At 49.1% G+C, this 25,018-nt stretch overlaps 1 protein-coding gene across 1 annotated transcript in view; it reads right to left on the minus strand.

Annotated features, from left to right (window-relative positions):
• The window catches only part of RHOQ (ras homolog family member Q), a 38,891-nt gene extending 19,843 nt beyond the window's left edge, over positions 1 to 19,048 (minus strand). The window contains exons 1-2 of the mRNA XM_046663052.1: positions 18,439 to 19,048; positions 17,805 to 17,863 (exon numbers count right to left, since the gene is read on the minus strand). Of these exons, the coding sequence (XP_046519008.1) occupies positions 17,805 to 17,863; positions 18,439 to 18,580 (201 nt within the window). The 5' untranslated portion in view covers positions 18,581 to 19,048. The remainder of the gene's footprint in view (positions 1 to 17,804; positions 17,864 to 18,438) is intronic.
• Between the last annotated feature and the right edge of the window lie 5,970 nt (positions 19,049 to 25,018).

Raw genomic sequence — 25,018 nt, forward strand, 5'->3', positions numbered from 1 at the left:
GGAATTCAGAGGGGAGAGAATATGTCCACTCTTGAGGACTAGAAAAGGCTGCAGGGAATAGCTTGTCCCACTGGTGCACCCCACCTCCCACCCGAGCCCATACACACATGCCATCTCCTCACCTAGGAATCCGGTCCAGACCCTCCCCCATCATCCTCAGAGCGGGAAGTGCCTCTTCCCACCTCCCAATGTCATTAATACCTGTAGGTATGGTTAATAAACGTAAAAGAATGATAGTAGGACACCCTCATAATCTGACATAAGGCTACACTTTTAGAATTAAATTAATGAAAATCAAACCATCATAGTTATTAGTCGTCTGCAGTGTGGGTCACAGACACTCAAATCTCATCAAGGCGACTAATACATAACTAAAGACAGCTGGAACCCAATAGAGTAAGTTTTGGTCAGTCTGGAAAGTCATGGTCTATACAGACTTCACAGAGTCTAGCAAAAAAGAAACTGCACAGTGAGAATATTAGTGTCCATCCAGCTCTGCCTGGTGGTAAGACGCTGGACCTGGTGGACACACAGATCCTGGTCACTAGAGAGCCGTGCTCTCAGGGAGAAGGGACAGTTCATCATGTGGTTCCAGGACCTAAAAGAAACATAAATTTCCTCTAAGGCTTCTAAATCCTCTTGCTCCAAAGCCTCAATCCGAAGCAAGCCTCTTATGAATCATTTTCCAGGTACCTTGAGGCTAAGGAAAGATACACGGGATAACAGGCACTGGAAAGACCATCCAGCACGATAACTTTGCTTTCATATTTATGTTTTCTAAATATACAAAAATTGGGGAAGACTTCAGTTAAATCCCAGCCGGCTGAACCCATGCATTTATCTCTGATCTCACCAAAATCTCTAACATGTACAATAATTTAAAAAAAAAAAAAAGGCATAAAGCCACAAGGACAAAGCAAATACGCAAAGAGACAACAGCAACACAATTTTAGAAGCTGGAAGGCAAAAGAACCAGTAGGAACTGATCAGCAGGCCCAGGGAGCCAAATCCTGGCCCAGCAATGAGGGGAAAGCGAGGAAGCACCTTATTCTGCACAACAGAACCCTGGGGAGGTGTGGGAACTGAAGCAGTGCGTTCTCCAGGTGGGTTGAAGATGGAGCCACAAACAAGGGGGTGGATCGACAGTCTGCTTACGAAGCAGTTAAGTCTCAGATCCTGTTCTCTATCACGGTAAACACTCTCCCAAGTCTGACGAAAGGCAGAGGATATTTATTCCCTGGGAAGGGTAGAACAGAGGGATACCTGGATGAGAGGACACAAGGCCCAGTTGAATATACCAGACACACCGGCCGGGATACACACGGAAAACCGAGATCCCTACTCTGCTTCCTCCACTCACCTCCCAGCACACTGGCAGCCCAGCGGAACCCCTCAGGCAGGAGAGTGGAAGGTGCTTTTCTGGGGAATATGACCAGCCCAAGAGGAAAGACCAAAATCTGACATTACTGACAAAATCTGACATTCCCAATGAAAAGGCCCAGACAGATCACCCTACAACAGTGGTTCTCAACTGGGGGCAGGAGCAGTAAGGGTGATGTTGCCCCAAGGAAACATTTGGCAATGTCTGGAGGTATTTCTGATTGCCATGACTGGGGTACAGGTGCTACAGGCATCTAGTGGGAAGAGGCCAGGGATGCTGCTAAACATCCTACAACACACAGCACGGTCCACGCAACAAAGAATTATCCAGCCCAAAATATCAATGGTGCTGAGATTGAGGAACCCCAACCAACAGTCAAGGCCAGAGTCAGCAAGCCCTATGCATACACAGAACTTCCCACATGCTCCAGTGACACTCTCGTAAATATGAGCAGACACTTGAGGAACCACCATGAAAGACAGAGATCAAAACGAGCCACTATGCAGGGAGGCAAAAGCTTCAAAATACTATCATTAATCTCCTCAAGGAAATTAGACAAGAAATTCACTCAAAAAGCAAGCTAAACCAAACTCAGAAGATGCTAAAGAAGAAAAAGGAACATCCAGAGAACAGGAAGTCTCTTGAAAATTAAAAAAAGGACCGCATTTGAAAAAACAACAGAAGGGGTAGATGATAAAATTGAGAAACTCTCCCCAAAATAGGGCCAAAAGACAAAGTGAGGGGCTGGGCTGGTGGCATGGTGGTTGAGTTTGTGTGCTCTGCTTCGGTGGCCCGGAGTTCACGGGTTTGTATCCCAGGTGCAGACCTGCACACTGCTCGTCGGGCTGTGCTGTGGCAGCATCCCACATACAAAATAGAGGAAGACTGGCACAGACGTTGGCTCAGGGACTATCTTCCTCAAGCAAAAAAAGAGGAAGATTGGCAACCAATGTTAGCTCAGGGCCAATCTTCCTTGCCAAAGAAAACCAAAAAAAAACACAAAAAAACAAAAAAACAGAGAGCAGGCAAATATAAGAAAATTAGAAGACCATCCCAGGAATTCCAGCATCAAATGCTGTGGGTTCTAGTGTAACAGAAGAGATTAACTGGAAGTGAAGAAATCAAAGAAATAAACCGAGAAAATTTCTCAGAATTGAAGGACATGAGTTTCCAGATTGTAGGGCCCATGACAGCCAGCTAGCTACCCAAGCCCATGACTGTGAAATTTCAGGAGGATGAAATGGCAGATCCTAAAAGTTTCCCGACAGGAAAACCAGGTTCCTGACAATGAATCAAGGATCAAACTGGCATCCAACTTTTTAAGAGCATAAATTGAAGCTAGAAGACAATAGAGCAATGTCTTCAAAGTTCTGAAGAAAAAAGATGATTTCCAATCTATTTTCAAACTGTCAATCAGGTATAAAGGAAATAAACACATTTTCAAACACACCCAGGTGTCAAAAGTTTTGCCTATAATGCATCTTTCCTCAGGAAATTAATAAAATACATGCTCCACCAAAATGAGGGAATAAACCAAGAAGACATGACAAATGAAAACAGGGATCTAACATAAGAGAGAGAGAGAAGGGGAGTCCCAATAATGATGAAAGGAAATCCTAGGATGACAGCTGTGCAGCAGGCTAAAGGCAACCAGCCCAGACTAGAGCAGGTTAGAAGGCTCGTGATGGATGCTTCCAAGAAGAAACTGACAGAATACCTGATATGCTGGATAGCATGCAAATGAGAGTTGGGGTGAAGTAGTGAGACATGTAGTGAAAACTAAGCAACGGGAGAAGCAACACAATTATTAGCTCCAGGGAAACAAAAAGTGGTACAAGGGAAAAGTAATTATAGTACACTATGTGGCTCAGCTGTGATAACACAGTAACAAAAATATAACCACTGATCAGTGATCAAATGGAAATTACAATATAGCTACTGAGAAAGGGTGGATGGGAAGTGGAAGGTATGTGTGAAAGAGAGCTAAAGCCTCATAATTCATGGTAGGAAGTCAATAGAGGATTTTTTTTTTTTTTTACCAAAATACACAGCTAAGAATTGAAAGTGGTCACCTCAAGAGAGTAGGAAATGGCTTTTCTGGAAGGCAGATGGAGAGGGATATTTTGTTTTTCCATAATAGGATCTTATAGACTTGTTGACTCTTTAAACCATCTGCATATATAACTTTAATAAAAATTTTAAAACACTTTTTTCAATTTGAGGAAAACAGAATAAAGGATAAAAAAGTAAATTTCTAAAAATATTCAATATCACCACCTAGAGCCAACCACTTCAACATTTTGACAATTTTGTTCCAATTTTTTCCTTGCATATTGTACATACACATATTCTTCAAAGTTGTAATCACTCTAGTATAGTTTTGAGTCTTGCTTTTTCACACTTAACACATTATTAGCCTTTTCACATATCTTTAAATATTTGTTGAAAGCAGTTTTTAATGGCTGTGATTATTCTAATACACATCATGCTATCATTTAACAAATCCCTTTTTACTATGCATTAATGTGTTTGTAATTTATCACTATTATAAATATTGCTGTGAAGAATATTGTTTTATGTAAATCTGTGTGTACTCTGAATTTCTCCTTGGTATAAATTCATAAAAATGCATCACTGATAATTTAAGGGTCTTTGCCAAATTAAACTGTGTGATATTGTGACCTCTAATAATAAATATCTATTTGGTCTTTGTCCAGTTGCTGGCACAGAGCTCCTAAAACCCTTGATATTTCTTAAGCGGTGAGAGCCATAAAGATGTCTTTTGTTATGTTAATGAGGTGACTTTTGGACCCCATCTAAAGATGAGGGCTGGTTGCCAGGAGACCCAACCATGTGATTAGAGAGTTGGAGCTTGCAGTCCCACCTCCTCCCCCCTTACCTCTGGGAAGGGAGAAGAGCTGGAAGTTGAACCAATTACCAATGACCAATGATTTAAACAATCATGACTAAGTAATGAGGCCTCTTGTAAAAGCCCAAAAGGACAGGGTTTGGAGAGCTTCCAGGTGGGTGAACACGTGGAGATGTGGGGAGAGCAGCATGCCTGAAGAGGGCACGGAAGCTCCACGCCCCTTCCCACATACCTTGCTCTATGCAGCTCCACATTTGGCTGTTCCTGAGTTACAGCAGTGCCCCCTTATCTGCGGGGGGATATGTTCCAAGACCCTTAGTGGATGCCTGAGACCGAGGATAGTACCGGACCCTACATATACTATGTTTTTTCCTACACATACATACCTATGATAAAGTTACTTTATAAATTAGGCACAGTAAGAGATTAACAATAACTAATAATAAAATTGAACAATGATAATAATATACTGTAATAAAATTTACTGTAGCTCTTAGCAACCTCAGCATACGATTTTTTTTCTTTCCTTCTTGAGAACTTTCACGTTTTCACTTAAAGGAAGCACTTTATGGCTTCTCTGTGGCATATCCAAACCGCCAGCATCACTACTCTTGTGCTTTGGGGCCACTATTAAGTAAAATAAGGGTTACCTGGACATACGCACTGTGATTCCGCAACAGTTGACCTGCTAATCGAGATGGCTACCAAGCGACTAACGGGCAGGTAGCGTATACAGCATGGACACGCTGGACAAAGGGATTGTTCACATCCCAGGTGGGATGGAGGGGGGACGGCGAGAGATTTCATCATGCTACTCAGAACAGTGCATGATTTAAAATTTATGAATTGTTTACTTCTGGAATTTTCCATTTAATATTTTTGGACTATGGTTGACTGCAGGTAACTGAAACCATGGATAAGAGGGGTCTACTCTAGATCCTGTTACAAAAACTGGTGTTCTACTAAGTACTATGTTTCTCTGAATTTTGTGAGCTGCCCTAGCTAATTAATTGAACCCAAGGAGGGGGTCATGGAACCTCTGATTTATAGCCAGTTGGTCAGAAGTACAGGTAACAACCTGGGCTTGGACTGGCATCTGAAGGGAGGGGGAGGGTGGTGAGAAGTGGGGAGTCTTATAGGACTGAATCCTTAACCTGTGGAATCTGATGCTGTCTCTGGGTAGATAGTGTCAGAACTGAGCTGAATTCTCAGACACCCTGCTGGTGTCCAAGAATTGCTTGTTGTATGTGTGGGGACCACCCCCACCATACGTTGAAATTGAGTCCGAAGGCTCAAGGAACCTCTATATGTCAGTTTCTACTCCCAACAACTCAGTTTTTCTCACGAAGAACATCCACTTCTTGACTCCTGAGTTAACAACTTTTTCCCATCTTGTCTAATTTGATAAGTGAAAAAGTTTTTATTTGCCTATCTTTGCATATTGGACATTCATTCGCTATTTTCTTCTCTTCTTTTGCGAGCTGTTGGTTTGTGTCTCGTGTCCATTTTTCCACTGAGACTATATGGTAAATTAATCCTTCGGCAACCTCATATATATCTGGATCTCTCACGAGTTACCACAGATCAGACCCGGGGACCTGATGGTCTCTGAGTGCCTTAGTAAGATCCAGTTCCTGATTCCTGATGGCCCCACCGAGACCTGGCTCTCTGTGAGGCTCCAGGCGAGCAGCCAGGCAGGTAGGTACTTCCACGACACTCCTCACACTTTACCATGTTTACCTTCTCACGGCACATCCCATTTTCTACTTGCATTTTGGTCACCTGTACACATCTTCCCTCCCCACTGGACTCTGCATTCCTACCGGGGAAGAACCGTATCTGAAGGATGTTTCTGTTTCTCATCTCACCTGTGTTTACCAGGGACTCATACGTTTGATGAATAAAGATATAAGGGTGCGGATGCGGGTCGGGGAAACTATGAAGAGGCACAGAGAGAACTAGAACACTGGAAAGGTAGAGGGGAGACCACCCCACCCCTCACGGAGGCAGGGGTAAAGACAGCACCAGAAGTGCATGGCCAGCAGAAAGAACTTGACTTTCTGCCTCACAACCTGGAAAGGACTTTCCAGAGCCTGGGGCAGAAAGCCCATGTAACAAAGACTGACAAAAAGGAAGAAGAAGGAAAGACAAGGATTATTCAGCCATGAAAAGGAAAAAAGTATGATACTTTCTACAACATGGATGAACCTGGAAAATATTATGTTAAGTGAAAGAAACCAGACACAAAAGGCCACATATCACATGATTCCATTGATACGAAATGTCCAGAATAGGCAAATCCAGAGACAAAAAATAGATTAGTGGTTGCTAGGAGTTGGGGGAAAGGAAGAATGGAGAATGACTGCTAATGGGTACAGGGTTTCTTTTGGGGGTGATGAGAATGTTCTGGAATTACATGGTGGTGATGGGTCCATAACTTTGTGAATATATAAAATCCACTGAATGTGAATTATATCTCAATTTAGAAAAAGGAAAGAGAAGTACACTTATACATCAAGCAGTTTGGTCCACCAGGAATTTCTGAGTAACCCCTTTCATCCTAACACCGGCTTACCTAGACTCTGATGCTTCCCCACTGCCCTGTTAGGTCAGGATGTTGCAGCTCCCCCCTAGGCAGGAGGCAGCAATGGGGTCTCCCCTCCTATCAAGGCAGAGCTGAGCAAGTCAGCCCATTCTCTGTGCCCTCTCTCCCCGTGCTTCAAACAGAGGGCCACAGGACACTCTGGAGGGATACTCGACATAAAACGCACTAAAGGATTCCTAAAGATCCAGACTTGCTGGAGAAGAGTACACATCCTGGCCAATATTTCATCCAAATAGACCAGGCAGCCTTTCTGCTAATGGGCTCCATGAGTTAAGAAATGAGTTCTGTTGTCTTTAAATGAGCAACGCATTAAAACAACCACCTATAACATGATTTCAAAGACCTTCGATAATGTCCAGACAGATTGGGATCCCCTTTAAAATGAGCTGATAAGAAAGCCAATATGGAGGTGACGTAAAGTCAGAGGAAAAGTTCTTTCCATAGGAATCTTCCCAACAGATTTCCCCAAATCCAGTCCACATCTGGTTCCTGCTGGGCGCTCCCAAACCTTGTGCTAAGCGCCACATTCCAATCTGGGTGCCAAGTAAAGATTCACACATGAATAAAACCAAATGCTAGACTTTAGCCTGGAGACTATTGGCTCAGCTGAAACTCAAAGTAGGGGTTCAACCTTAAGAGGGCTGGAGTCACAGGGGACGGGGTCCCAGGACGCCTCAGCCTCAGAACGCCCTTCTCCCTTTGTGGGCTGGTGAAGACCTGAAGCTCCTCCTGCCAGACAAAGCCCCTGTCTGAAGACAGCAGGGGCTCGCCTCCCTCTTCCGTTCCGCCTCACATCCAGCCCCCTCCTCGCCCGTCCAGAGCCAGGGAGCCACTAGAAACACCTTAAGGTAGTAACTGCGAGCCCTGAACCAGCTCGCCCGGAGGCAAGCCCTTCGAAAATTAAGCCGGGGTAAATGGAACTTTCATTCAACTGGACAATCAGAATCAAATGCTCTCTCTCAATGGCAACTCTTAGAGGGGGCATACTTTGAGCCAACTCATTTATAATCTCAACCATTATGCCAGTTAAAAGAGGATGGTTTTTCTACACTGGAACAAGTTTGGAAAAAAGGAAAAAAAGAAAGAAAGAAAAAGAGCAAGAGGAGGAAGGAAGGGAGGAAGAACGAATTTTAAAGCAGGGGGGACGGGGTGCAGGCGAAGGGAAGAATGGAGGAGGAAAACACTACCCAGAAAGCTGCAGGCAGCCAGAGAAGTAATTACTGCCGAGAGGGTGTCTGAGAGCAGACCCTCCTCCACCCACTCCCGGTGACCTCCCGGGGAGTTTTAATACAAAAGGACGTCATGGCCCATCTGTTGCTCTGGAACTAAGTTACCACAAACCAAACTGGCATCCTCCTCAGGCGCAGGCCTGTCACCACCCAGAGTGCTAACCTCAGCTACAGTGGACAGAGCAGAGCCCGGGCCCCAATTTATCTGGCTGCTTAATGGACAGGAGAGAAAATGGCTTGGCACTGAGGTCTCATCAAGGAATACCCATGGAGCCTACTGTGTGCACGACCCTGGGCCACACAGCATACCAGTGGGGCCAAGGGAAGCCTAGGAAGTTCTGCTTCCATTTTCTCCTGATAGTGTCCTGGCCCCATAGCAGCACCGGTGGCTGAATGGTTCAATTCATTCCAACAAATGTGGAGAATCCACACCATGGGTAAAGAACTAGAAAGGACGTGTGTCTGTGGGTCAGGGGTTAAAAAATGAATAAATTATGTTCCCCACACTCTGGGGAAGTGTGTAAGTGTGCAGGGTGAGAGGGTGTGTGTGTATGCGTGTGTATGCGTGTGCGTGTGTGTGTGTGTGTTGTGTTGGGGGAGGGGGAGGGAAGGTGGCTTGCTAAGAGGAGGCACATGAGTACACAAGTATTCATTAAGTCACTCAGTGGCTCTGACATTTCAGCCTGCGTCAGAACCATCCGGAAGGCTTGTCATACCAGAGACATCCCAGAGCTTCTGACTCAGGAGGTCTGTGGTGGACCCTAAGAATCTGGATTTCTAACCAGTTCCTGGAGATGCATGTCAGTTCGAGGAGCACATATGAGAACAGGGCAGTGATTCAAACCCTTGTTGAGCATCTAGTACATGTAAGAATCCAATTGGAGCTCCAATTCTCCACCAAAATTTGACCTGGAGAACCCCTTTAGTCAGCTGAGCTCTTGGGAGCAGTTCATCTCCTTGGAAGGACACAACCCAGCCTCCTCTGTGTCACCAAAGAACAGCCACTGGCTCCCCTCCCATCGCTCCTTCTTGGCCCAACCTCTTCACTGAACTGTGAGCTCCTGGGGGCAGGGCCTGTGCCTGATCTGTCCTGTAAGCCCAGCCCCTGGCACAAGTCCCAGCCCAGATTTGGTGCTCGAGGAATGTTTGCTGACTGGCTGCATGAATGTTTCCACCTAGTCCTCACAGCCAGCCCAGGCAAGAGGATATGGGAGCCCATGCAGAGGTAGTGTCAATGGGCACAGCCCAGAGGCAAGCAAAATGAATAGCGGGTGGCAGAGGATGTCTTTGGTTGCATCCAGGGCACATACAAATGGAAGAGGGACAAACAGATTTGAAATGGCAGTTTTCACCTAAATAAAACTCTTGGGGAAAAGAAAGGCTTGGGGTAGCCTCTGGGGACGGAAAAGACACCTGTCATCTGCAGGCTGAAGCGCCCTGCCCAGCAGCCCCCAAACAGCAAGCTAATGTGAGTCAAGCCTGGCAGAACGGCGGGGAGAGCGCCGAGGCGCAGGGAAGGAATCCTCCTTCCTGGCCGAGGAGAGTCAGCTTCCATCAACACAGAGCAGTCCCTGTTCCTCCTTCCCCACAGGAGGCCACACCTGTACACGAAGGGCACTGAGCTGCTTCCACACCCTCACCAGCAAGGCGGCCTCCTGTGCCACCCAGGGGAAGGCCTCTTCTTAAGCAAGAGTGGAGGTTAATGAACAAATGGACAAAACTCCCTTAACTTCCCGGGGCTGGTTTTTAGGAGCCATTTGAGCAGCAGCCCCTACCGTTCCATCTATAGACACCATTCCACCAAGTCTTCTCTCTAGAGAAGCGATGTGCTCGGAATGTCCTTTTTACATGAAATATTCAACAACGGAATAGATGCGATGTAAAGAAGACACTGCACGCTGTGCAGCTGACTAGCATGAGTTATTCAACATAAAGAACCCGGACCTGCAGCTGGACAGCCTGCCCTGCAATCTTGGCGTGGCCTTTTCCCAGCTAGCTGTGTGGCCTGGAGCAACTCACTCACCCTCCCTGAACCTGCAAAATGAGACAAAACACCGCTTGCTTCCTTTACTTACGAGCAGGTGAGAGGCCTCAAGGAGGTACCAATCGCAACATGCTTTGCACTCTGTAAAAATGTCACTCAACGACGACTGTGTCATTATTAAACCCCCAATTCTACCCAGTGTCTGGGTAGCACTGGCAAGTCTGGGGCTCAGGAGAGAGGCGGCTGGTTCACTATTCCCACCAGTCACTTGAAAACAAACAGTGACAACAATAAAGGCCCCTTCCCCCACTTTCTGTTCTTTCTATTACAATCAACAAGCAACACAGCACCAGATTAATAACTCTCTAATTACTAAGTTGTCAGTCACGGGGTGAAAAACTCCATAATTTCGTTATCAACCCTACTCCACATACTGACACTGATAGCACGGATCTGCAGTCCACAAATAGACACATTTGGGACCCCCCCCCATGCCTGTCCTCCCCCATCTGCTCCTCCCCACCCAGAATACAGGCTCTCTGTGCCTCTTGCCTGCGTGACCTCATTTAGTCCAACACTTCCCAAGCTTTTACTCCCTGGTACAGAGAAAAGAGTTTATGTGTTCAGCACACAGCAGATGGGGTGGAGGGGTCCTGGGGTGACTGAGGTTAGACTGCTCCAACTGGAAGGGACAACCTGTGCTGGAGGCCGTCCACCCCAGGCTCCACCAGCCACTCGGAGGCTGAGGAAATCTGTTATGTGGGAGCTGGGAAGCTCTGATTTGATCCAATGACCCTACAAGGTACTATTATAATCCCCATTTTACAGATAAGGACACAGGTTTTGAGAGGTCAAGCCACTTGCTGGGAAGTGGAGCCTGGCAGTCCAATGTGGGGGCCCACAGTACCCCCTAGTCTGTTCTATTGCCTCCCATCTCTTCCTGTAAGTCTAGATCTTCCAAAAGGCTCATCCCGGCCACCTCTTCTCCATGGGGACCGTGCAGCACTCAGTTTCATATGAGGAACTTTCCCGGTTGCATAGGTGGACCTTTCTGTAATCTGATCCCCACTTCCTTCTCCCACAGGAGGTTGGAACAGAGAGGCACTGAATCAACAGCCACTGAAAGGAACTGGTGTGGAGCCCCCTAAAGCTGGCCGGGGCCATCACTCTCAGTTACCACTGACTGAGCGCCAGGCCATTTGGGACAACTACATACATCATCTCCAATCCTTACAGCAACCCTGCAAGGTGGACAGCATCTCCCCATTTCACAGGGAGGAAAGAAGCCAGCTGGCCCATGGTCTCACAGCTACAAAGAGGAGGAGCTGGGATTCCAGGTTAGTCCGGAGAACCCAGAACCTACACTTGCACAGCCAAGCTGCCTCCTCCTCAGGAGACCTGGGAGGGAAAGGTCTCAGGAAAGATGCACAGGCCTGAGCTTGAGAGACAGTATTGGGGTCCGCCCTCTGGGGACCACTAAGCCCCAGGTTCTGGGTGGGGATAAATTGATGCTCGCCACATACCTGCACACCTGTCACTCCTTTGAACCTTGGAGACTCATATTGTATTAACGACACTGTTTTCCAAGAAAGCAGTTGTGCCTGAAGCTATCATTTAACAACCATAACCTTAGTCTTTGGTTAACCTTTTAGCAGAAAGGAGTTGACAGCCAAATGAGAATCAACTCAGTTTAAGAAATAGTCGTGTATGCCTACCACACACCAGGCACTGGGCTAAGAGCTGGAAACGTGGTGGAGAAAAAGACAGACACAGTCGTCTGTCCTCATGGAGCTTAGGGAGAGCGAGAGCTGGCCCAGGAGGTACCAGCAGGCCGTGGATCTGGGACGACTCTACTGGGGAGCTGGGAGTCCCGGGAACGCTCTGATGACCCGGCCACGGCCATCCTGCGGCCCCATGCAGCCTCCCTGGCTGGGTTCCCCCTCGCTTCCTTGTGCAAAGCAGCTGCCTGCCAGAAACTAAAAGAGGAACAGCAAACTGCTGAGGTCAAGGAAAGCTGCTCCTTGACCCAAGCATGCCAAATAAAGGCAAAACCAAGCCCCTCCAAGCGAAAGGAAAATCAGCTGAGGCTCAAGAATTTTAGTTGTTAGAGACAGGTGTGGTCTCTGGCTTTGTTTCTTTGTAACCGCTTCTCTCTCCCCCTCCTTCCTGTATTGCTATTCTGTATCTGAGGCCTCTTGGTAGTACCCACTGCTGCCAACACGTGTCATTGCTAGAAACTGATACCCCCGTGGAGGGCTGCTTTGTTTTGTTTTGTTTTAATACCATTAGGTCTCATCTCCTGAAACCCCAAATTCCACAAGAAAACCACAAACACCCAGTTCTCCATAAGGCTCCTGACCCATGAGCTTTAAAGCAACGCTTCCCACCTTGTTCACACCCTGGCGCACACAGAAATGACAACATATGCTCAGCCGCCCCTACCCCCAATCCCCACCCCCCCAGCTGAGAGCACACCTGTATCGCCCATTTCTGATACACCTGCTGGGAAGCTTTGGTTCCTAGAGTGTAAATGTCACCAAACCTCAAGAGAATCATAACAGAAGTGGAGAAACCAGCTGGATCAGAAGGCCAGGAAGGGAACGGGGCCTATCTGAGGCACAAACAGAAACCAATGAGAGCTGACGGGGACTGCCCCCACCCCGAGGTCCCTGCCTGCTGGACCATAGTCAGAGCTGACACATCCAAACCCACATTAGAGTGTCAAGGGGAGAACACAGGGCATTCAGTCACTGCAAAGGCTTTGGAGCCAACAAAGGCCATCCACCTTGCCAGCACAGAGGAGGAAACCAGTACTCCGTGTGATGCGGTGCAGGCTGAAGATATAAATAGCTTCTAAAAAGGTTAGCAAAATGCGCAGACGACAGTAACAGTAGGTTACTAAGGGAAACCAGGATGCTCAGTGCCAGCATCTCACCTGTTGCAGCTGATGTCTGGAAGGAACCCCGTGGCTCCTCCCAAACTCTGTTCCCTGGGCCCCTCAGGGATGCAAGGTGGGGCTGCAGGGACCTAGAGCCTGGGGGAAGTGAGTGGGCGCTTCCTAAGCTTTCCTGCTGTTCCCTGCAGGCCCCCTTCAAAGTAAGAAAACCTTCTTCCTAATCATACCGGTCTGATTTCTCTAAGTCCACTCATTCCCAGCTGCCTCATCTACGAAAAGCTGACCTGGGAAGGTCCTGTGAGGATGCCTGCCTGCAGGTAGGAGGAGCTTGATGAGTGGCAACATCCTGGCCTTTCCCCGTCCCCTTCCCATTGTACTGGGCCCTTGGGTGCTGCCCCAGGGAACGCAGAAGGCAGAGCATCCCCAGGCTGCCTCCCCTGGAGATTCCCTTCTGGAAGGGAAGTGCTCGCCTGGACACCCAGAGAGCCTGCAGGGAGGCCACACCTGCGGGGCTATGTCAAGTGAGAGACAGACTTCCCTTGTCACTGAAAAACCAACCCCAGGAGACACCTGAGTGAAGGATATTTATAGCTCTCATGTATGCATCCCTGAACTTGTGTGTGTTTAAGTTAACAGACACATCAACAGCATGCCCAAAAGCAGACGTATGCACTTCCACACACTGAGGCAGGGGCTAAATCTGGAACTCTAGGGAACCCAAATCACCCCCAAACCACACCCTCCTGAGTGTGGGCATTCCGGACCCTGGGATAAAGTGGCCGTCAGTCTTTCCCTCTTGAGAATATCAAGTTCTGCCTTCCTGCCAAGGATTAAGAGATCAGCCTGGAGCCCGCAGCTCGAGAGCAGCTTGTCAGGCAGCTCCCCGCTGGCTCATCTGCACAGTGAGCGAGAGCTCTTCCCACTTCCCCTGAGCTCCAAACAGTACGGAGGCAGGAGGGAAAATCTCGCTTCTCCAGTGCCTCCCTGAGCAGACAATGGGGCTGCTGCAGAGCCTGAGCTGAAGTCCTGAAAGGAGAAGAAAGGAGAAGCTCCACAGAGGCCCAGGCCGGAAGCCAGACCCCTCCACAAGGCCCCAGGGAGGATGACGGCTCCGCCCTCAACTTCCACTCCGAAAGGCTTGGCAGTCAAAACGTCAGCAAATGCTGCTCCTGGGCCAACCAGGGGCTCGGCCAAGAAAGGGGGCTTCCGTCTGGCAGTAATGCTAGTGAGTGTATTAGGGATATTGAGGAATGTGAGAGGCAGAGCACATGATGGGGACTAACACTGCTCAACACACTCACATTCCTATATTCTTCCCCACCCACCCCACCAATAGCAGCAGAGATCAAGGAGGAAGCAGCCTGCTCTGGAAGGCAAAGGTCATCTACTACAGTCATCTCTTGAGTTTCCTAATATGTAAACTGGGCAAATGTTGTCTATGGCTTTGAACTTGACTGGGGTCAAAGAGGAGACCAAGAGTAAGCACACAGACTAGAAGCTCCAACCTGAGGGAGGCGCTGTTGCTGGCGTTCAAATAGAGTGAGCGCCCAAGTGCATGAGCCAATGTTGTAGAGAGAAAGAGACTGCTCTCCAGTGCTGTGAGCCTCCGTCCTCCCCCGGCATCCTACCTCCCACGGTAGAATCACCTACCTACCCGACTTGTTTCTCAAATTCTACACTGAACTCTCAGTTTTTGTAAGAGTTTCTCTTACATCACTGGGGATGCAGGCTCTGATTAAGGCTGGAAACCACCTGACACAACAGGGCATTCAGAGCAGGGGACACTGGACTATGTCCATAGCTCCAGTGATGGGGACTGCAGGATTATGAAGTGCAAAGCTGGCTCCACACCTCCACTGAAAAGGTTCTAGGATCTGGCATCCCAGTGGAATTTCTATCAACTCCAGGTATAATACACTGTCCTCTTCTACCTGCAACCCTTTCCCCCAACAAAGCTGCCCACAGGAGAGTACAATAATTTCTCATAACATTTATTATACATCTACTATGAATGAAGAACAGTGTCAGCTGCGTTTACATGCATTCAACAATTTAAGCCAGCCTACAAGACTGTGGTACAGATTCTAATTATCCACATTTTTACTAGATCACAAAGAAGGTGCGTAACTTAGCTAGAATCACATGATAAGTATAACAAGGTGGAGAGCTGAGCCTAAGCCTGTTCGGCTCCAAAGCCCATGGGCTTTCCTCTGCTGCCCATCAGGCTTGAAAGTTTCTCTCTATATGTATATGCATGTGTGTGCACGTAAATATGTTTATTTATCATTAATTCTATTGTAAGATTAATGTGATACCGATTCATAGAGGCATGAGGTCTTAGTGACCAAGTACAACACAGGAGTCTCCCACATAACACAACAGGAATCTGATTCAGACACTTCCACCTATCCCATCACGAGCTGTGGCAGATCCCCATCTTGAATTTATTCTTCTGTACCCCCAGATGCTTAGCACAGTGCTAGGTACACAGTGGGCACTTCTCATTTAATCTCATTGATGAATACATTGCTAAGACTGTTTATTAGTAATAAACTCTTAAATGCTGAAAGATGAAGTATCACTAACTTTGATCCAAAAAGAAAATCTTAAACACTGGGAGAAACACTAAAGGGGCCTAACACACATTTTGGCCAACAAAGTAGGTGTTCCACCATTGGGTAAAAATAGTAATATTTGAACATTACTTATAGGTTGATCTCACTTGGTATACATCTTACAATCTCCACTGGAAGCCCTGATTTTGTGAGCAGGCCCAACTTTGGGTGATTCCTGGAGTATGGGTTCTGTCCTCTCTAGGGGTGGTATACAACCCCCCCACTCAAAGAATGGCTATGAAGACTGCAGGAACCATGTCTACAGACACACAAGCAATCCAGCCAACCCAGGTGGCATCTCAGGACCTCCCATGGCTTCCAGTGTATATAACCACCTCAAACTAGGGCAAACTCAGATCCATGTCCCAGCCCCAGCGACACCTCTCAGTAGCTGTGTGACCTTAGGTCAGCAACTTAGCTTCTGTAAGCCCCAGTTTCCTTATCTGCAAAAACAGAATATCACTTATCTCACAGGGTTGTTTTGTGGAGAAAATGATATTTGCATGTGGCTGCCCCATGCCTGATCTGTAGGAGGAACTCAGTAAGCTGGGTTTGAATGTGCACAGAACAGCTCTGAGATATACATGCCCTGTTGAATAGGGCTCGTGGTCAAAACACGGTCATGGTGACATGCAAAAGAAAAGAAGGAAGGGCAGTAGTGAGAGAAGTTAAAGTTGGAGACAATTGTTAAAAACCTCTCTCCTTTCAACCAATAAATCCAACCTGTTGTTTATCAACTGCACCGCTTCAAAGTTGGTCTTATTGGACTGAATGAGTTCTGCCTCTTGACTTCCCTACGTTCTGATAAAGACAGAAGGACTAACAACTACAAGGCAGGCCACCAAAAGGGCCCCGGAAAGCCAGGAACCAGTTGGATTGACTTGCATCAGTTTGGTGAAAGAGGGCAGCCTCAGGCATCGCAGGGCCAACAGTTTCTCTATCTGCAGATGCTCCTCTAACTTAACAGTTTAGAAACCACAGGCCACATCAAGGCCCCCACCCCCAACAAGGCATTTTTCAGAACCTACCCTGGTACCACAATTCCAAAATCCAAATCTACAGGAGCTACAAAGCACAGTTCCCCTTTACTGAGCAGCGACCTCGGGTGTGCCAGACTCAGAGGGAGGCATCTGGCACATCATCTATGCACAGGGAATGCTCTGAATTTTTTAAACCACATTTTACAGATAAGGAAACTGTACTATTGGACATGCCCCAAAGATACTCTTAAGCCCCTCAGCTGCTCACATGTCCTCAAGGACTCAAGTCTGCATGACATGTGAAAACTTCTGCCCAAGTCTTCAGGTCTGATCACAGGGCTGGATTCTCCAAAACTTCACCACACACAATCATCTTAACCCCACAGCAAAAGTGGGTCTGGGAAGAGGGAGGAGCTGGGACAGAGACAGAGAAGAGACCTTAATCCTTTAGGAGCCACTTCCAATTTGCAAATAATGGCCAGAGGCTGGCTGCCTGGAGGAGCGTGCATCTTCTTTCTGCACAATAATCTCTCCCAAAGAAAACCCAGACAAAGTCACCCGGCCTTCCTAGGGGAGAAAAAGCTCTTCCTCCAAGATCACTCTGAACTCCTAACCCTTCCTCCCCCACCCCGCCCCAGGGAGTGGCTGGATGGTTGTTGTTTCTTTTCTTTTTTCCCTGTGGTCCTCTGGTAACACCACAAATTACGTTTTCAGGGACTCGAGTCCCAGAGTGCAATGATGTTGTAATAAACATAACCAGGACCAAATGCCTTCCCATCATATTAGATGATGCCATTTCCCACCAATCAGGCTCCTCCGGCAGGCAGACCACTCACCAATGAGGGACCAGACAGAGGCTGTGAGGGGAGACCTGGTCATCTGCAACTAAAAATAAGGGCGCTTCACGATTGGCCGCTGCCACTTTGCAACAGGAGTTGGGACCTGCACACCAGGCACCATGCAGAAGGCACACACAGGCAAAAACTTTCACAGCCCAGGGGTTCACATGGGGTGGGCTGGGCTGCGTTTGTTGTTGGGTTTTTTTTTTTTTTAATCCTTTTCCTGATTTGCTGACTTGAAAAAAGAAATAAAGACTTGAGCCAGAGGGGCCTCTCGCAGACACACCCTCCCTCCTAGATGCCTCAGTTTCCAAAGGCCCGTTGCAGCTAGTTTTCAAAGGCCCCTTGCAGCCGCCCTGTATTGGCGAAAGGGAGGAAGGTGTCGGCCAGGGGTCAAGACACTCACCTGTCCGGCCGTGTCATAGAGTCCCAGGAGGTACTGCTTGCCCCCTACGGTGACGCTGACTGCAAGGGCAGAAGTGGGGGCGGGGAGAGAAGCTCACAATTATCCAGGCTCTGAGGCAATTTCACTCCCTACCAGGACCCTCCTGCCCCAACCCAGCCGGAGGCAGACAGGCGCTCCCCAGGACATGTCACCCCTTTTCCCTTGCGCCGAGGTCCCGTGAAGTGGCGTGAGGTCGGGGTGCGACGTGGCCCCCAGTTGCCCACTCCCCTCTCCCGAGTCCCGTAGCCACGTTTCGCCCGGTCCCGCTACATGCTTCCCCCGGGGACTTGGGGCAGTAGGGGAAGCGGCTGTGGGAAGGTCAAGGAGGTCGGCCCAGGGCGCCGAGGGGGTTGGGAAGTGCGGGGAGCCGGGACTGAGCGCAGGCGGGGAAGGGGGATAGGAAGAGGGGTCGGATCTGCAGGCGAAGGGGATGGCCAGAGGCAGAGCTTGGGGGTAGAACCGGCGCCTGGCGGAGGGTGCGGCCGGGGAGGGATGGGGAGCGCGCTCCGGGAAGGCGGCGAGGGGGCTCCGCCAAAGTTGCTCTAAAGTTCCCGGCCCGGGGAGCGGCCCCTTAGTCAGCAGTTCCGAGGCTTACCTGCGTAGTGGTCGAAGACGGTGGGCACGTACTCCTCCGGGAAGGCGTCGTTGGCATAGCTCATGAGTAGGCACGTCTTGCCCACCGCCCCGTCGCCGACCACCACGCACTTGAGCATCAGTGCGCCGGGCCCGTGAGCCATGCTGCAGCCGGCCGGCCTCCGGGCATGGTCCCCCCGGAGCCCCCGCCCCGGCCCCGGGCTCAGCCCCAGCCCGCCTGGGGGGTCCGCCGCCGCCGCTCCGCGCAGCAGGGCCGGCCCCCCGGCCCCATGCAGCGGTGACCCCCGCCCGAGGGGAGGGGGCGGCAGGCCCGGGGCGCTGCCGCCGCCTCGGTCGCTGCCCGGATCCCCGCCCAGGCCCGGGTCGCCGCGCCCGCCCGCTGCCCCCGCCGCTCTGCGCCCGCGCCCTCTCCCCGACCCAGCCTCCCCAGGAGGATCCGCTGGATCATAAGACCGTCCGGCCCCGGGGGAGACGGCAACTTTGGGGAGGGCAGCAGAGGGGAGGGGCCAGGCGGCTCTCCCCGCCCCGCGCCCGCCGGGGCCCCCTCCCGGCTCCGCTCCGGAGGAGGGCAGGCCCAGGCGCCTCCCCCGAGCCGGCCGCACGCCCCGCGCCCCCCCCCGCCCGCCCGCCGGCTCCTGCGCCCGGCTCCCCGCCCGCGGCCGCCGCTCGGCCCGGCCGGCTCGCCCTAGCTCGACTCCCCGCGAGGGCAGGGGAGGGGGCGAGGAGGAGGAGCCGAGGAGGAGGGGGGAGGAGGAAGAGGCTGGGGGAGGGGGCCGCCAGGGAAGCGGTCGGGAGGAGCCGAGGGCTCCTCGCGAAAGTACCCGCAGCGGCCGGAAGCGTCCAAAGGCCCCGATGCTGTGAGAAGACGAGGAGGCCTCTTGGGGAACCACGACGACTCCAACGATGACGCAATAGTCATGCAAAATTATACATATGTATTTAAACTCCACCCGGAAGGCAGGATCCATCCTATCGGCCTTTAAGTGCACAACAGAACTAGAAATCGGAAAGGAAAAAAGGCCAAGGGTTAAAAAAGAAAAAATTTTTAAGGCGCGCGGGGTGATGGGGGAGGGATGGTGGTGGTCCCTGAGCTGGAAAGTGGGGACTTCTGCGTATTACTTGGTCCCCCCTCCCACCACCACCAACCAATGCCGTGCACAGCACGAGCTTGAATCATTTACTATGAACTGGTGACTAAGGGAGTTACAACATCTCGAACCACTGAAGCACCCCCCAACCAAGCAGAAACGAGAGACTCTGCCGGCTCTGGTGCAGCCAGTGTACCTGTGCTCCCCCTGGAGGCGACATTCTCTGAGACCCCCTTGTAGTCCTGTGTGCCCCTCGAAGATGTTAGGTTGTGATCTCTGAGAAGTGGTACATTCTCCCTCTAGGACTTGGCCTGCGATCCAGGTGGCAACCCCTGCCCCCTGCCCGGGCAAAGCTTGAAACAGCGTCTGGCCAAGTCGCGTTCACTGGCCAACAGTGCTGTTTTGAACATTAGGCACTGGGGCAGAGGGGCAGGAGAGAATGGGTACACTCCACGCTGACACCTCAAGCCTCCCCCCAACCTCCGCTTTGCTGCCATGAGATAAAGCCCTTCCTGTCATCGATTCTCAGGATTAGAAAATGCTGTGTTGAGAAGCAGCGCAGAGGTCAACTGGACCATCGCCTTAGATCTCCCTTACGTTGTAAGTAAGCAAACAGACACAGCGAGGTGAAGTGGTTATCAGGCATTCAAGGCCTGGAAGTGCGCTTTGGGAAATGCTCAGTGTTGTGTCCCCATGCCTCACTTCCCAGGCTTCAACTCTCAAACCCGAAATCTGATTTCCATTGTCTTGGGAAGACTTCCCGGATTATCGGAAGTTCTTTGTGGCGTCTCCCGGAACATCTCACCAGACCGCTCCATTTGGGTCTGAGTGTGGGTGTTTGCATTGCCCGCTGCTTTAGATTATGCAGTGAAGCTGGAAGATACTTTGTATGTACTGAATGACAGGTTTAAGAAGGCAATACAGTGCCTTGAAGTCAGATCTTGGTTCAAGGCCAGTCTCTGCCCCTTTCTCTTAGAGAGGAAGAAAGGAAGACTTGCCTCCTTTGTCTACTGGACCATTTCTTCAGGTAGCATTTGCTGGGACTAATATTCTGAAAGGAGAGTCTATCAGAAGAGGCTAAGGAGCTCCCGGAATGCACTCAGCTAGGAGAGGGCATTACCTTGAGCCCGCCACTTCTCTTCTCTGGCCCCCAGCTTTCTCCTCTGTGAACTGAGCACATTGGTAAGGGTGAGATGAGGTCTCAGCCTTGAAGACTCTAGGGCCTTTTGAAATATGTCCTGAGAGATCCTGGTAAAAGCTTTGGGATGAGGGGAGAGGCAGTTGCTGGAGACATGGGCAAGGCCTTTAGGAAGGATGATGAGGTCTGTCCCAGGACTGGAGGATGGAGGATTCTCTGAGGCTTCCCCTCTTCAGGACTCGGCTCTCCCAGTTCTTACACTACTTCCCAGAGGGGCAGACATTTACTAGGGACCCAAGCAGCTGGAGGATCAGCTCCAAAACCTTGAAAAATGACGGAGACCCCAAGTTCTGGGTACTCTGGGAGAAGCTCTGGGAATGTCAGAGCAGTCCATGTGGGGAACTGACGTTGGATGAATCATGCAGTAGTGACTTCATTGATGATGGTGACCTCATCCCTTTGGCCCATAGAGATGCCAAAATGGACTGCCAGGATTACTTAGAGCTCTGGGCTGATTCCACCAGTGTGCATGTGGAATGGGAGGGGGGAATTATCCTGGGTGGCCCAGGTCAGCCCATGCTCACTTTTCTATGGGCAAAGAAGATAATGCCTCAAATGGTAAAAAACAAAACAAAAAAACCCCCAGAGTTCTCAAATTTCAGAGATTTGAGGGACAGGAAGTAACTTTGTTTCTAAGCATCCTATAAGCTCTGTGCTTGCTTTTCTCCTTTTGTGTCAACTGCAAATGTCAAAACACACACAGGTCTGTGTCAGAACAGAGAAATCTCTACTTAGCCTTCTCCTCTTTTTCCTCTCCTTCCTACTCTTCATTGATTCATCCAGTATTTCATTTAAGAAGCACTATTGATGTCTACCAGATGCCAGCCTTTATTCCTGCGTAGGGCGCGAAGAGTTGGAAAGCCACAGCCGCTGGAGGGGGAGGCGGAAAGGAACTGGTGAGCAAACAGGTAATTACTACATAATGTGATCAGTGCTGTGGTAGAGGATAAAGAACAGGCTTCTGGAAGTGTAGAGGAGGCTGTCAGTACCTACTCTGGGTGTGCTGAGGAAGGACTTGTAGAAGGATGTCATCGGCCTGGGGCTTAAGAGGCTGAAGGAATAAGATAAGAATGCCTGAGAAAGAGCCCCACACCAGGGCAAAAGGACAGCACACAAATCCTTGGGAAGGGCGAGCCATTTGGGTGGACATAGTGCGGGATTAGTGGTGCGAGGGAACTGATTTGTATTTAATTGGGAACTGTGTAATGCAGCCAGGTGGTGGGCCTCTGAAAGCCTTGTTAAGAAGCGTGCAGGACCCCTCCCAGGCTGGGCAGTCTGTGCGCCGTACAAAGTTGAAGGGAGAAATCTTGGGCTCACGTGATACCCACAAAGTCATGACCCTGGCTCAAGGCAGTGTTCATTGGAAGAAGGGGCACTTTTTTCTTATCACAGATGTGACTTCTTTTTGTCAAACCTGTGCCCATAGGGCTGCATCCACTCAGAGAGGGGGCCCTTTTTCTACTTCGCAAAAGACAACGGCAATATCTAGGTAAACAGAGGCTCTGGAAGTGAGGATGTGATGAAGGGAGGACATAAGACTTGCAGAGCAGCTGCTGTGTATTGTGGAATATACTGTGCTCAGGCCCTGTCCTGGGTGCTTGACGCTCATATTTTGTAGGCCGTCTTATTTCACCCCAAGAACAACCATCCAAGATAAAATTTGTAGAGAATATCTATTGGTTTGTCTAAGCAGAGCAGTACCATTTGCTTCTGCTAGATGTTCTTTCTAACTTAATCTCTGTGGTCATGTGGTTTAGATGGAAGCTGCCATCTTCTTACTCAGCCTGCCCCTGACTCCTGTTGATTAGCCCTGGGTGGGCACCTGATCCAAGATGGGACAGTCAGAGCCCTTCCTGAAAGCTTTGAATTTGGGGTTCAAAACAGGAGTCTCCCCTCTTTTACTAACTGACCTGGAAGATGTGAGGCTGGAAGCTGTTGGCCATTCATCTTTCATGTTTCTGCCATTGATGAAATAGCCAATCCAAGAAAATGAAGCTAAAATGCAGAGTGAAGCAAAAATGGAGTGATAAACCCCCCAACCCACCTCCCCCCAAAAAGGCAGAGATAACACAGGCTATTTGCGAGTTCTTGCTTGTCGCTAGCCCTGAGACCCTGTTGTGCTACTGTTTTTCAGTTGGTCACTTATGTTAATAAGTCCCCCCTCCTTTTTGCATAGCGGGTTTTGGTTAGTTTTCTGTCACTGGTAACCAAAGGAATCCTAACTATTGCAGTATTCTCACTAAAGTTGAGATAGGTGATATGCAGAGAGATTAAGAAATTTGCCCTATTTTGGGCAGGTAAGTGGCAGAGCCAGGTCTCAGAATGATCTGTCTTCAAAGCTCATGGTATTTCCCGTGTTCCACGTAGAGGAGGCACCAGAAGTTTTTCAGTAGGAAAGTGACAAGTTTGGGGCTGTCGTTTGAGATCACTCCGGGAGCAGTGCAGAAGATGGATTTGGAGGGGATGACAGTGAAGGCAGAGAGAGTGAAGAGGCAAGAGGTCATGAAGGTCTGAAGCAAGCGTGATGGTGAACACAAAGAGGAGGCTGTGGGTGTTAGGGATGTTTCGATGACAGAATCCACAGGACTTGGTCGCACAGCCTGGGGAAGATCTGCGGTGACCCTGAGGATTCTACGTTATGATTCACAGACCTTCTCCCTCTCTTTTCCTTCTTAATCTCTTCTGTTTTTATCCTCCCTACTTTTTCTTTGGACTTCTTCCTCACTTTTTAAATCTTTCCCATCTCCTGTTGGTTCCTAACCATGCAACCAACTGTCTAAATCAAGCTGAGAGTAGAACTCCAGAAGGACAGTACGGTTCTAAAATCTATTTATTTTTATGTCATTTTGTTTGTGTCTTCCCACATCTACCCTAGAAATGTAGAAATGGATTCCAATAGATCACTTGTTGTCATGGCTAGGAGGCTTTGGGTTGCAAGTAATAGAAAAGTCAACCCGAACTGTCTTCAGCAGCAAAGGAAGTATATGGACTTCTTTAATGGAAACATCCAGAAGTAGATCAAGCTTCAGGCATGGCTAGATCAAAACTCTGGCTGTATTTTTTCTGCACTTCTCTTGGTTTTTCTCTTCTCTCTGGGTCAACTTGTTACTTAGGTTGCCTTCTCTCCTGAAAGAAAATGGTTTTACCAGGTCTAGGCATCACCACCCATACACCACACTGCCCAAGAGGAGAGGGAGTTTCTCTTGACCCACTCATTGAACAAAAATCTTGGACTTCCTCTGATCAGATCAATTTTGTTTATCCCTGAACCAATCATGGTGGCCAACAGAATGCCAAATGATTGTGGCCTTAGGCCTGGGCTACTCCCCGTCTCTGAAACCATCACTGTGACTAGGAGTTGGGACTATCCAGATTGGGCCAATCAGGGCACACTCCAAGACCAGAATTTTACTCCTACTCAGATTCTATGGTTCCTACACAGTGGCTGATAGGTCTCGGGGGAGTGTACGCTGGGGAGGCAACCAGCAATATCCATTACATTTAGGTTGTTGCTCACCAGTCAAAGTTCCTAGGCCTCCCCGCTTTAGGAGAGAAGCAAATTTCAAGGGAAGAGGGAGGTGAGAAGGATCCAGGTCAAATCCATGATTTGTTCCAAGTTTCCGTCAGTTGGTTTGTCCATACATGAATCCATGCTCACTCTGAATCCCTAATTCCTGGCCTGTAGTAGGCACCCTTCTCCCCCACCTAACCACTTGCTTAGGATTACAGGTAAGGCGGTAAAATGGTTATCATCCTTTCACCTGGTCCGCCCTGCTCTTCTGTTTTGCTTCTTTCCTCCACACATGCAGGACCTTCAGACCACAGCCTCTTCACTCCCCAGAGCTCTCCTCCTCCCCAGACTCCACCTGGCCCACCCTCATAGCATCATGCCATATGCCATACTGATTCCTCTTTCTCTTCCCACCAGTGAAACCTTCCCTCTGCATCCTTTTCTCCTAAGGCTCTGATGTAATATACATTGCACAATTTTTTTTGGCTAAGGTATTAACGGCTTAAAAACTGCAGCAATTTCTTAAAGGTCAATGGTCCTTAATGATCAGAATGATAAATAAATCCAATAAGATTGATTCACTTGGTTTTCATTTCTGGTTATGGTTCTAGAATGCATCTAAATCCCTTTTTCCAGTTCATTACATTCCAGAAAGTCAGAAGTATGCCCGAGCCTTTGAGAATTTTGGCTCAAGCACCTTTAATAATGTTTTCCCATCTACATTTCTAACTGTTTTCAACTGCCACCTGAGGTCAGGAGATCAATCATCATGCTGAAGGCATTG

The sequence above is a fragment of the Equus quagga genome, chromosome 5, assembly GCF_021613505.1.
Source record: "Equus quagga isolate Etosha38 chromosome 5, UCLA_HA_Equagga_1.0, whole genome shotgun sequence".
In the NCBI taxonomy this organism is placed as follows: domain Eukaryota; kingdom Metazoa; phylum Chordata; class Mammalia; order Perissodactyla; family Equidae; genus Equus; species Equus quagga.